The sequence below is a fragment of the Megalobrama amblycephala genome, linkage group LG8 (genome assembly GCF_018812025.1).
Source record: "Megalobrama amblycephala isolate DHTTF-2021 linkage group LG8, ASM1881202v1, whole genome shotgun sequence".
Classification (NCBI taxonomy): Eukaryota; Metazoa; Chordata; class Actinopteri; order Cypriniformes; family Xenocyprididae; genus Megalobrama; species Megalobrama amblycephala.
The window spans coordinates 18,268,545-18,283,267 of record NC_063051.1 but is presented as its reverse complement, the minus strand read 5'-3'; the positions used below and the strand labels follow the sequence as shown (position 1 = coordinate 18,283,267).

The 14,723-nt window shown below is 36.8% G+C and overlaps 1 protein-coding gene across 24 annotated transcripts in view; it reads right to left on the bottom strand.

Moving 5' to 3' along the window:
- dlg1a (discs large MAGUK scaffold protein 1a) overlaps positions 1–14,723 on the bottom strand; it is a 144,193-nt gene that overhangs the window by 62,188 nt on the left and 67,282 nt on the right. Inside the window, exon 1 of one of the 24 annotated variants that reach the window (XM_048199804.1) lies at positions 7,971–9,389. The exons of 19 other annotated variants lie outside the window; for them this stretch is intronic. In XM_048199804.1, the coding sequence (XP_048055761.1) occupies positions 7,971–8,186 (216 nt within the window). In that variant the 5' untranslated portion in view covers positions 8,187–9,389. Of the gene's footprint in view, positions 1–7,970; positions 9,390–14,723 lie in introns of those variants that run through there. 4 more of the 24 variants (XM_048199806.1, XM_048199807.1, XM_048199810.1 and 1 more) reach the window with 4 other exon arrangements.

Here is a 14,723-nt window from a genome sequence, read left to right as displayed (position 1 = left end):
TATTGTCTGCAGTTCAACTGAACATTATCTAAACCACAATTGAAAACTCTATTAATAATTCTAATAGCTTTTCTATTCAGCTACAGTGAAATGCTGTAAAGAGAACAACAACATGAAAAACCACAACACGCAATAAAGGTGGTGTGCGATTTTAACACAATGTTTCCTCTCACACTTTGTGGAGCTAAAAAAAAACAACAACAACAACAACAAAATTTCTCTTGATCAGCAACATATCTTGATCAGCCTGACAGAAAAACTGGGATGGGACTATCTGTTGAAATCTGTCACCATTTTTGCATTTCCTTATTCAAAGATGAAGTGTGTATATTGAAATTCTATCTTTCATTATACTGAAAGGCAGCATTAACTGTTAATATATTGTCTTCAAAAAGATCAAGATATAATTTTGAGCTTTCTAATCAACTCACAAAAATATGACTCAAACTATGGCATGAGTTTATGGTGACTCAATCCGTCTGACCAATGGCAGCAAAGGGAGAGTTCTGGAAATCTACTGTTAAATAAAAAAAAAAAAAAAACATTGTGAGGAATTATAGTCTTCAGCAAAGAAGACTATAATAACAACAATAACAATAATAATAGTTAATAATAATAGTTAATAATAATAATAGTTAATATTATTATTATTATTATTATTATTATTATTATTATTATTATTATTATTATTATTATTATTATTAATAATAGTTATTTTTATTATTATTATTATTATTATAAAATTATTTAAAAACAACAACTACAACTATTATTATTACTATTAATAATTATATATTATTATTTATATTTATATAAGTTTAAGGTTAATTTGTCTGACTGACCAATGGAAGCCAATGGAGAGTTCTTGAGCAAACAAGACTAATAATAATAATAATAATAATAATAATAATAATAATAATAATAATAATAATAATAATAATAATAATAATTATTATTATTATTATTATTATTATTATTATTATGTTTGTTTATAAATAAATTTTTTAACATTATTTAAAATAACAATAAAATTTAAATAAACATTTATATGATTAACTTTATTATTATTATTATTAATATTTTTTTAAATAAATAATTACAAATAAATAATTATATGACTCTTAATTTAATAAAAGATCATTTTTCTTATTAAATCATATGATAATTAAATCATTTTCCTAAAGGTTAGCTTGACTGTATGTTAGGTTACACTTTATATTAGGTGTCCGTAACTACTATGTACATACATCAAAAAATAAGTACAATGTACTTATTGTGTTCATGTTGTATTGCAAAACACTTTTGCTGCTATTGAGGTGGGATACGGGTAAGGTTAGGGACAGGTTTGGTGGTATGGGTAGGTTTAAGGGTGGGTTAAATGGGAAGGGAAGGGTCAACATTGTAATTATAGATGTAATCACAGAAATTAATTAATCTGTAAATCACATATAGGTATTTTTCAAAAATATAAACAATGTAAAAACGTGTGTACAGAATAAGTGCTTTGTATGAAATGATTAATTTAAATGTTAGTAAACAGTAGGTAAAGACACCTAATATAAGTGGGATTGTATTTTACATCATGAGTTGCTTGTAGCTTGGGAAGCTACATTTTCAAAGCTCCATGATGCGAGTGGTGGTAGCCCTGAACTCAAGAGCCAGTAACCACAGTCACTATTATACACTTGTACAACACACTTAACACCAATCTGGTCAAGAGGTGCTGCCACTGCAAATGATCTTCAACACACGGTTTAGATTAAAACAGCAGCTTAATGGCAAATTATCAATTAACGAGCACTCAAATCACTTTGCCCTCTGCAAAACCACCTCTAATGCGTCCTCTCGTACAAACTGCAGCCAAAGGATGCGTCAAAACAGGATCTGTATCGTCTTAAAAGGAGAAGTGAAATGTTCATTCCTGTTGCCATGATTCACTGTGGAGAATGTCTCCTACACACACACAACCCACAGATCTCTCTCCTCCACCTCCCCCGGCCAGCACGCACAGGAACGCTGCATCTCTTCAGCCGGAGAAATACTCATCTCCCTGAAGAAGAAGAAATTTTAATCTACTACAACCTTGCTGAAGCCATAAATTACACCAGGAAGGAGGGTCCCTCTTTTGTCTCAGCTGAACTAATAGGGTTAATGGGCAGGGTCACAGAGGGTGATTGGGTGGCTATTACGATGGTGATTGATGAAGCGACGACCGAATCATCTGCTGTTTACCCAAGAGCAAGAGTTGCACCTGCACATCGCCCATGATGAAAGAGACGATGTCATACAAACCTCTATGTTCAACAGATATGAGAAATAAATAAACAAGTGCTGCCACATGATGAAATGTCCTTGCTTGACGATTGCTATGGCAACACCATGGCAACAGCTGAAGCTGCAGTGAGACCTGCGAGGCTATGCATGCTCTCTGGAAGACTGCAGCTCTACGGATCTTAAACTGGTTCTCATGAATTAACATCATTAAGTAATTTTGCAAGCCATGCTGGGATTCTTTTTCTTTTCATTTTGCATTTTGGTCCTTGTATTCACATGTTTTTATTCATGCCATTTCCTACAGTTCATTTAATGAGAATTCAGCTATGATTTTGTGATGCATCGCAAAGTACAATCTTAAAAATACAGGTTCCAAAAGGAGGTTTTCACAGCAATGCCATAGAACCATTTTTGGTTCAACAAAGAACAGTGAACAGTTCTTAAAAGAACTATTGTTTTCTTAGTGTAAAGAACATTTCTCCATTATAAAGAATTTTGTTTGTAACAGAAAGGTTAGATGGATGTTAAAGGTTCTACATGAAAACAGATGCCAATAAAGAACCATATTTTTAAGGATGTAATAAAATCGAGACTCACTGTATGTATGGAAATGTATATTGCATGAGGTAGCTATTAATGTTACCATGTTTTTGATGTATCCACCCTAATAGGTGTCTATTAGGGTGGATACATCAAAAACATGGTAACATTAATAGTTTCCAAAAGTGGTTACACAAATGCTAATGAAACTACATCAATTCATTTAGTTCCTAATTTGATCTGTGCCACACACACACACACATATATGCAGTGGCTTAGCTGTGCTTGAGATCTTGGTGGGTGGATGATTGAAGCCTGGCGTATCATTGCGATGCCTTTACCAGAAATAGATCAACAGAAGCAGGTAGAACATGGAAAACTTATACAGATGTGCCGCATACATACATATATACATACATACTGCACATACGCATGCCACACAAATGAGTCCACCCTGTATATATGTAATTTAAAATATCATTTAGAGCTAGAAATAAATAGGTTTTACACAAACTTGGAGGTCATGCAACATGAATGCTACTAATATTAAAGTAAAATGAGAAAACGTTTTTTTCTTTCATTTTCAATATAATTATAATATACTGTATAATATACTGTAAAAAAAAAATGCATACAAAGTGTGCACATTTAATTAAATAAATTAGTTTAAAAAAATCAAAAGTGGACTCAGACTTTGTAACTGCATTGGACATATACACATACACAGCAAAAAGGTCCAGAGAGAACCAGTGACATTACTATATAGCACTTTCTTTTTCATTGGTTGCTTCAAAACCTATTCTTATTTTAATGAAATCATAATCAGGCAGACCATAAGTGGAAGCACTGCTACAAAACGCACTGCTCTAAAGGAAATGCCATCATCTTTAGATGCCATGCTCTTTCGGTCTCTCTAGGCTTTTGTGGAAAAACTGATCAAATACTTTGCATTTTTCCAGTTAAATAATTTCTCTCCTTCAGTATAAGATGAATTTCATGCTCATAAATTATGTCTGATTCAAAGCACAGATCTGCATGTTTTTCGTTTTCTCATTAGGCGGATCCATGACTTCAAATGGTCCATAAATCTAACACCCAATGGCTTCACATTACCTTTGAGTCAAGGTGAAGCCAAAATTTTACATGGTATGTGTCATTTGATACATTCAGCTGTGACATTTAAATATAGTTAACAGTGATTGGAAATGCCATATATCATGCAAATAGCAAGTTTTTTTTCACCAAGATGGATTAATACTTTTAAGCTTCCAGATAAACATAATGCGGCACTTCTAACATGACCATCTTTGCAATACAATGTAAGGTAAAGCAAATAAAATCGATTACATTATGCTATCAGCACTGGATCACTGTAGACTTAGCTAAAAGAATAATACACACACAAAAAAAATTTAATTCTGCCATTATTTATTCTCCCTCCAAATCTGTGCAACTATTTTGTTCACAGAACACAAAAGGTGGATTTCTGAACAATATCCTGGCAAATCTAAGTCAGATATAAGTACAAACCTGATTCCAAAAAAAGTTGAGACACTGTACAAATTGTGAATAAAAACAGAATGCAATTATGTGGAATTTTTTTTAAATTTCAATATTTTATTCAGAATACAACATAGATGACATATCAAATGTTTAAACTGAGAAAATGTATAATTTTAAGGGAAAAATAAGTTGATTTTAAATTTCATGGCATCATCTCAAAAAAGTTGGGACAAGGCGATGTTTACCACTGTGTGGCATCCCCTCTTCTTTTTATAACAGTCTGCAAACGTCTGGGGACTGAGGAGACAAGTTGCTCAAGTTTAGGAATAGGAATGTTGTCCCATTCTTGTCTGATACAGGCTTCTAGTTGCTCAACTGTCTTAGGTCTTCTTTGTAGCATCTTCCTTTTTATGATGCGCCAAATGTTTTCTATGGGTGAAAGATCTGGACTGCAGGCTGGCCATTTCAGTACCCGGATCCTCCTCCTACGCAGCCATGATGTTGTAATTAACGCAGTATGTGGTCTGGCATTGTCATGTTGGAAAATGCAAGGTCTTCCCTGAAAGAGACGACATCTGGATGGGAACATATGTTGTTCTAGAACTTGGATATACCTTTCAGCATTGATGGTGCCTTTCCAGATGTGTAAGCTGCCCATTCCACACGCACTCATGCAACCCCATACCATCAGAGATGCAGGCTTCTGAACTGAGCACTGACAACAACTTGGGTTGTCCTTGTCCTCTTTAGTCCGGATGACATGGCGTCCCAGTTTTTCAAAAAGAACTTCAAATTTTAATTCGTCTGACCACAGAACAGTTTTCCGCTTTGCCACAGTTTATTTTAAATGAGCCTTGGCCCAGAGAAAACGCCTGCGCTTCTGGATCATGTTTAGATATGGCTTCTTTTTTGACCTATAGAGTTTTAGCCGGCAACGGCGAATGGCATGGTGGATTGTGTTCACCAACAATGTTTTCTGGAAGTATTCCTGAGCCCATCCAGTATGGTTTTCCGGCCTTGACCCTTACGCACAGAGATTGTTCCAGATTCTATGAATCTTTGGATGATATTATGCACTATAGATGATGATAACTTCAAACTCTTTGCAATTTTTCTCTGAGAAACTCCTTTCGGACATTGCTCCTCTAGTTTTCGCCACAGCATTGGGGGAATTGGTGATCCTCTGCCCATCTTGACTTCTGAGAGACACTGCCACTCTGAGAGGCTGTTTTTATACACAATCATATTGCCAACTGACCGAATAAGTTGCAAATTGGTCCTCCAGCTGTTCCTTATATGTACATTTAACTTTTCCGGCCTCTTATTGCCATCTGTCCCAACTTTTTTGGAATGTGTAGCTCTGGAATGTGAGCCAATATTTGGCATGACATTTCAAAATGTCTCACTTTCAACATTTGATATGTTATCTATATTCTATTGTGAAAAAAAATATAAGTTTATGATATTTGTAAATTACTGCATTCTTTTTTTTACTGCATTCACAATTTGTACAGTCTCTCAACTTTTTTCGAATCGGGTTTGTAAATGAAAGTCAAAGAGGAGTGGGACAGTCAAGCTCAAAAATGCAGAATAAAGAAAAATACACTAAAAGTATCATAAAATTGGTCCTGTGACTCATGCACGCATTACAACTCAACTCATTGACTCAATGATCTGGTCAAAGCAGTTAAGAGCTCACTTGAGGGAAAAGTTTATCAATCAATAATGGCTTTCATTTTGTTCTGTCTATCAGACAATGCCATCATACGGCTCCAGAAAACTTGAAAGTTGGAATTATGGCACAGTTTTTCAAAAGTTCAAAAGATCCAGTCCCCATTCACTGGGCTACTGTAACATTACTCAAAATTACCTAATGTGATTAAACAACGAAGCTGCAGTAGCAAAAGGATCCTAAAAAGTTTTCAGTGTTCATAATGCCTGTCCATCTAAGCAAATGGTCTAGTGAGTTGCATTGAGTTGCATCACAAATCCATGGTCTCCCCTATGCATATGTTACTTTGCTCTTATATCACTTCATATTCAATGTTTGTAGTGTACAAGACTCAGTATGGCAATAATTATATACACTTATATTCAAATAATAATATGCAGATGACCCAAATCAACTCTCAGCTGATCCACATCTACCTATAGGAATACAATGCCTATCACAGCATCCCTATATAAGGTCTATTCAGTATTATCAGCAGCTTTATTGCGTTGCTCAGGAGCTAATTTACTCCATCCCCAGATCCTCCTCTCATCCACAGTCAGGACTTGGCCTTCTGGTATTCCTCTTTGAATCTTTCATCTTGATTCATATTGTTACATTAAATTATTGTCATTAAGAACATTAATGATATCTGCAATACATTTATGTTGGTTCTGTTCCGTTTACCCTAAGGGGGTTATTCGCAGTGCTGACTGGATATTATTAGGCTGCATGGATGGGCAGGGAGTTCTTGTCCATTTGTAAGCTGTTCAGAAAGTGTGTACTGTTCATGAAAGGCTTCTAACTGTCACCCAACACACAAATTACAAATTATGACCTGAAAGTTTAAAGCATTCCCAGACTCTATTTTCAGAATATTTCCAGACTCTACTTCCACTGTATATCACAAAAAAATGAACAAACTGTGTAATGTTGATATCATTAGGAAGAATTGCTGGTTTGGCACTTTTGAAAACATTCATGGAAAAAAGATGCAGTTATCAACAGTCAATAGCAGGAATAAAAGAACTGACTGTAAAGCCCTTTTGTTGCGGCTTCTAATTGTCTTGCTTTCATTCCAGGGCATGACCCCTTATGACACAATGAGTGACCGTGTTCCTGGGATCAGAACCTGCCTGCCAGACAGACAACCTTTTTTTGTCTGCTCCCTCAGGTCACTTATGGCCAGAAAGAAGGAGCAGAACTGCTTTGACTTAACCGCTTCACATGATTAGATTCAAGAGGACTATCATTCACCAACTGAGTGCTTTCCTCTACCTATGGGAAGCAGATACTTCAACTGTCCAGTATGATTATGTATTGTAACTCTCAATTAAATGGGCTTTCACTTAATAACTCAGCCAATTCATTGAATACATAAGTAGCTTTTTACCTGCACTTTCTCACAAGCAAAGTGAGTATCAGGGCAAGCCATTTTCTGCTCATAACAATGTTAATAACTCTTACACTAAAGTTATTGTCATTGCAAACATGAAAGGACAAACTAAGCAAATAAAAGGATTAAGACATATTGAAAGATGTAGATGTGTCACACCAGACAAGAAAACTCCAACAAAACCAAATAATTTCTACCAAAAGGATAACATACTGGCACTGCTTATTACTAGCAAAAGTCATACCATAAGGTAGATGTACCAAAGCTATGTTTCCAATCAACATCCCATGCTACAATATGTTAGTGCCTTTGCAAACAGTGAAAGGACAAACTATGCAAATAAATGGCACATTTAATTCTGAAAGAATTGGATGGTGTTGAAAGACGTAGCTGTTTCACTCCAGTCAGAAACCCCAACAAAACCAAACCCGGAATGGCTAAAATATGCATTCTCAAGAGCTCAGCTAGTTTACAGTGATGTTTCCTCACACTTGGCTCAAATACACGTGCATCTCATGCAGCAGGTGTGCTGTGGTGAAGAGTTACCTGGCTCGCTCCTGCAGTGATGCAGTCGCTGAAGGCACCGCGTCGCGTGAAGAAGGCCAGCAGCTGCTGCCAGCGAGAGGAAGACGAAGGCAGTTCTTCACTGGAGCTCCGTTTGGCCCACTGCCTCTGTTTGGACCCTGGGGCAGCATGACCGGATGCGGTGTTGGCCCGACCGCCTCGCGGGTACAGCGTGTTGTTTCCGAAGATGTAGTTCATCACAGCCCTTGGGGCCAGGACAGATCCACTACAGCTGTCAAGCGCCGAGGCAGTTCGGAAAGTGGAAGCGTGGCAGAAGAGGGAGGGTGCACCTGGATAAGGTTACAGCATCCTCTCACGGATCTGACGACGGAACAATGTAAGTGTAAAGTCGGAGCCGACAGCCCAAAATCCATCCGTAGTCCAACTCACAACCTTCCTGTCCTCACCAGCTGGGAGATCAAGTGTATAGCAGTCTCATGCTGGAAGGTGGAGTGGGCAGCAAGAAGGGAGGAGGTGATCGTGCTGCCCACGAGTGGTGCACGCTACTCTGGGCTGTGACTCCAGCTCCAGACGAGCTGAGACCTGAGAAAGGATCAATGAAGGACCGAGGAGCTCTCTGTGCATGGGGGAGAACCTAAGAGCCTGAAGAAGCAGGAAATGGGTTCAATTAACTGGCAAGCGTTGCAGTCAAAAGCCCACAGTTCTCCAGGGATTCTTAATCTAAATGGACTGGGGCTACAAGATCGTCCACGAGCAGGTATCAATCACATCACTTTCTTAAAAGCAAAAGAAAGCCTTCCACTGCGCATTAAATATAGATGCTGGCATTCAGGGTGGTACCCTGATGAAAAAGAAACGATTGGTGTTGTTGTAGTCCTTTTTTTCTTAGGCATGGCCACACTCGGAGGACTCCAGTTCTCCGGCTGATCATTAGAGCCAGCCGAGCCACAAAAACTATTTCAGCAAAGCTATTGATTTTTCCCTCCTCCTTGCACTTTAGACTAAAAGCTTCATTGTCGGAAAAGATACGATTACCTAATGATTATAAAACTTTGTGCTAGCAAACATACTCACGGCTCCGACCGGGAGAGAAAGGCATAGATCCAGTGAGATCCAGAGGTAAAGGTAAATCCAGAAAGCGTGCGTGCGCTACGCGTTCAGAAGAAGATGACGATTCCATGCTGTCTGGATGCTCCTTCTGACACAGATCAGCTTTCACACGCTGCAGTCTCTTTCCACACACATGTGATTCAGTGAGGGGGAGACAAAAGGCTGTGCCTTCACAGGCAGAAAAAAGAGAAAGCGATTGCAAAAATAACCTCGTCTTTGTTAATAAGACTAGAATTCCTGCAGATCTCCACCACGGCAACGCTCCGCAGTCAAACCTATTGACGGCGGCTCTGTGCCAGTAAAAACTATCCAAGGTGTGCCACAGGTGTCAAATGAGGTAACAGACATTGTCACAGCTTGTGCCTCTATTCCCCCAGGACCAAAACCATGGCAACAGCTTCCACATCAAATAAAGCAAACAACCCCACAGAGCCTGAGCCCTGCCTTCTCCTTCACCTAAATAGCTTATATTCACAGGGCTTTAATAGAAATGAAAGAACCACATGTGATGGGCCTTTTACAGCACAACATCTGATCGGAGATACTGGCAACCGTCTTCAGTGATACCAGCAATTTTTCAAATTAACAAGGGGAGGAAGGGGAAAAAAAACAAACAAACAAACAAAACTGTGACGTCCTTTTGTGCATAAGGGAAATAATTGCCCTAAAGCCGCTTTAAAAAATACTGCAATTGCATACAGTATTTGCATTTACTAAATAAACAATAAAAGGGATGCAAATTAAATCAATTAAACAATGAATTAAATGCGTTTCTTTCATTATATATGCATATATATATATTTCATTTTATAGTTCTATTTGAAAGTCTACACAACCCAACAATGACACAGATCACTGCCTTGAGACAATGCCCCAAGACATGCTTTCTTGCATTCTCATTTAAATTTGACCTTCTAAATGTAGGAGTGTATCAATAATTCATCAGCAATTAAATAAAAACACTGTGCATTTATTTTTCATGAGTGTTGCTATGGACCCCTCACCATGGCATACCGACTTCATGGACACCTGGAAAATCCAGACCCCCAACACCACGGCAGCTCAAGACTCTAAGGTTTAAACTCGTATAGTGTTAAATGACTTGACAAGACACTGAGATTCATTGCGCTGTATAAATGTAACGATGACTCTAGATCCAGATCTAGTTCTCTGGTCCAATTTAGGTGTCCTATATCAACAGCTGGACTTGACAACTACATGATCCTACATGAACTATCCAAACCTTACTGTGAGATTAAGACATGTACCTAAATGCAAAAAATAAAATGCATATGTAATCATAGCTATGAGGATAACAAAATAGATAAGCTTAATATTTGAGAGGGAGGGGAAAAAAACTTCCTTGTTGGCATTAAAGGGTTAGTTCACCCAAAAATGAAATTTCTGTCATTAATTACTCACCCTCATGTCGTTCCACACCCGTAAGACCTCCGTTCATCTTCAGAACACAAATTAAGATATTTTTTGATGAAATCAGAGAGGTATATGACTCATCCATAGACCGCAATATAACACCACTTTCAATGTCCAGATATTGTTAAAAAATTCAATGTGACTACAGTAGTTCAACCTTAATTTTATGAAGCGACGAGAATACTTTGTGCTTCCCTGTCATTATCCTTCCGTGTTTATGGCCGAATGCTGGCTCAGTATTGGCCAAAGCTGCACACGTGAGCAGCACGACGCATGCGTGTGATGCTGACGCAGGAGCTGGCCAATAATGAGTCCGCGTTCTGATGTACAACCTTAAAGCGCTGCACATAAACAGCGTATGAGAATGACGCAGAAGAGAAGAGATTGTGAAATAAAATTATTATTCTTGTTTTGTTTTTGCGCACAAAAAGTATTCTCGTCGCTTCATAAGCAGTCACGTCGACTGTTTTAACGATGTCTTTAGTACCTTTCTGGACCTTGAAAGTGTTGATTATATTGCTGTCTATAGACGAGTCATATACCTCTCGGACTTCATCAAAAATATCTTAATTTGTGCTCCAAAGATGAACGAAGATCTTAAGGGTGTGGAACGACATGAGGTCGAGTAATTTTTGGGTGAACTAACCCTTTAACGTGCACATCCAATCAAAGACTATTTTAGTATTTCAGAGAAAATTCATCCAATAAACTTGGTAGAAATAGACAAATTCCAAGATTCCAACATGGATACTCTCTCATTCTCGAAAATAAATAACAAAACTGCAACAACTACAACCAAGACTACATTAAATTCAATTATTGGCTTTCGGGAGCAGAAATTCGACAGATATTTCCATATTCGGAAATATCTATGTGTCAAGTTACTAAGTTCACGTATTGCTGGGATTATGCAGTTAATGGTGATATTAATAAAATTGCTAACATTCAAATTAAATGTAATAAGATTAAACACTGAAGATTTATTATTATCATTATCTAAGGACTTTTTCTTTTTTACTTTTGTATGTTCAACTATTTTGCTACTGGATTGAGTCGCCACTTAATGTCTAATGTAAAATCTGTGTACTGAAGCAAAACTGGTCAAGGCTTTATTGCACTGCTGATGAAGCAAAGTGCTGTAGAATGGCAAATCATATTTTACAGATAAGACAAGCTCTTTATCACATTGATAGACACAAGATTGATACTGCACTTCTGTGACTGTCAGAGCAGAACGTCAATGTACCAGCAAACACAAAATGTGCAGTTCAGCCTATGACATGTAAGAGAGAGGCGTGATCATTTAATTACTGTACAGCTCATTTATTTCCCTATAGAGCAAAAGACTACAAAGCAAGCAGACTGTATTATGCCACATAAGAAAACAGAAAAGCAGAGAAAGAATAGGGGGAAAAAGAAAACCATTGCAAATGCATAAACATCCATGTGTCACAGACACATTACCGATGTCAATCACCATTTTGTTGTCATTTTCTTCTTCCTTTGTTCATGTGTAATTTAGATTACTACTGTTTTTATAATAGCAGTAAAATGTAGGTGGTGCTTGTCTATGCAAAACTCGAACCCTAAATTGAAATATTAGGGCGTTCTGGGATGTTGTCAGTTGCTAAGATGCTCATTGTTGCTAGGTTGCTTGAAGGTTTGAGTCAACAGATCTCACAGCCAAATCTATATCATAATCAGGTCCCTAGAAAATTTAAATCTATTGTTTTTGTTTTGTTTTTTATTCACCAGCCAAAATTAATTCAACTGCTTAGAATATTAATGAATAAACATTAATATTAATTTGTTTTGTTGCCATTTTTCAAATGCAACTTTATTATCAGCACAACTATGATAAAAAGCTAAGTATTTCTTAGTATTTGATATGCAAAACCTGATGATTACCTTTTTGTCATAACATTTCTTTGTACTAAATGTTTAAAAATACATCTTGATTGCCAGATTTTCAATGATGACTTTTGGAACCCATTGTATAAATTTATAAATTAAATTTTAATATAAATTATATTAAATTAAATGTAATAAAAATTCCACTTCATATACAGAAACGTGTAGCTCTTTAATCTTAACAACACTGTGATACATAAAATTACCAACTCAATCTAATTTAAAACATTTTGGACAGGACTTCTTACACTGCTTTTCTTTTTGTTTTTCCCCACAAACTAGAACCTGTTTTCTACTACTATTATACACTAAAACTCAAAAGCGTGCTCTCACATACAGACATTCATTTGAAAGGTGTCTCTCCATTCTAATAAGCAGCCGTCTCTTTTGTTTACCACCTCACAGCCTCTGAGCCGTTCCTCCTTTTCCCCAACCACCAGTATTATGGGCAATCAATCGATAGCACAATACAAGGACAAAAGCCTTCGGAGCGTCCCTTGCCTCTTCCTCAAGCTCTCAGTCTCAAGGCCAAATGAATTTCAGCAGTAAACACGTAAAGAGATGAGCAGTTATTTAAGAGATGGCGTGTTGAGCACTTGGGGTGACAATAAAAATGGCATGTGGTGCTACTCTACATGTGAATGTGCATATCTTCTGTCTGCAGACATCGCATGATTGTTCCATTATCATCTTCGCAGTACATTTTTCCTTTCATGCACACAGAGACACCATTACATTAAAGGTATAAAAATGCAGAACCACCAAGAGATTTTTAAAATGCAACACGTCTAATGATAAAAACACATGGGGATGAGCTCATGTAATGAGCTTTAGTTATAATTTTTACTGAATAATTTATTCAAAAATGAAAATGCCCTCTTTATTTACTCACCTACATACATATTTTATTTCTTCTGTGAAAGATATCTTCCAAATAATACCAAACTAAAAAAAAGCATATTAAAAGTATCATAAATGTGGTTAATGCAATCAAATAACTCTGATTTATTTACTTCTGATATATTCCAAGTCTTCTGAAGCCATTCAATAGATTTATGTGAGGAAAGATGGGCACACAAGTCATATGGACTACTTTAAAGAATATTTTCATGGTGCTTTTTAGACACTTTGAAGCTTGCCATTATAAATAAACATCTACTTTTGTTGTATGGATAACAGCTGCACTGTCACTCTGCCTATCATCTCCTTTTGCATTCCATGGAAGCAAGAAAATAAATCGGGTTAAAAAAAGCATAACTGTAAATTATGACAGAATATTCAGTTTGGGTAAACTGTCACTTTAAGGGTTTTAAAAAAAAGTTTATAATGCTAAGAGAGTAAAAAATGAATCTATCACAGCATAAACAAAATATATATTTTCTTTTCTTTTCAAAAAAATTTGAAAAGGTAAATATTTGCAAGGTAAAATAATCAGTAACATTTAAACTTTTCACTACACCTGAACCAAACCAAACCAAACTGAAACCAATCGAAAACAAATCAAAACTAATTCAAAACAAAACAAAAAAAAAAAACAAAAAAAAAAAAAACAAACCAAACACAAAGAAAAAAAACAACGTCAAATCAAACCAAAACAAAGACAAAAAGAGACACGGTGATGACAGAAAAAAATTAGACGTGAGGAAAAATTATATTTCAATCCTTTTGCATTCTCTCACAAAACTTTTGCGTTCCCCTGAAAAAAAAAAAAAAAAAAAAAAAAAAAAAAGGTGCCCGCTCGTAAAACTCGCAAACAAAACTAAAATTGGAAAACTTTTACAAAGAAACAAGACGTATGCTGCAGTTACTTTGCATTCTAAATTTGAGCAAATAGCAAATGTAACAAAAGCAAAAATATAAACTTCCACCTTTAAAAGCATGTCCGTAAAGCTCTACAATTAAAAAGAAAGGAGGATGTTACTGCGGAGGCAATATTTTCCTCCTCTTGTCCCTCTCGTCTGTCCTGTGATTTACATGCATGGCTCAAAGTCATTCTGTCTGAAGCAAATGCGTCCTGTGGGCATGCATTCCACAAACCTGTTTCACATATATAATGCCAACTATTACCCACCAGCAACTGCAGCTGCATTCTCTTGGTCCTCCTAATGCTACTGATCAGACGTCGTCCCATCTTTTTTGCGAACCAAATAGAGGCCAGCATGTCACTTACGAGTCCGGAGGTGAGTCCAGCACAGCGTGGCATCCAGGGTTTGACAGACCACCCGATACAGCAGGGTACTCCTCAGCTCTGATCCGAACTCCCCACCCACCCCCAGAAGCTGCGTCAAGGTGATCCCATGATGCAGTGCACGCAGGATA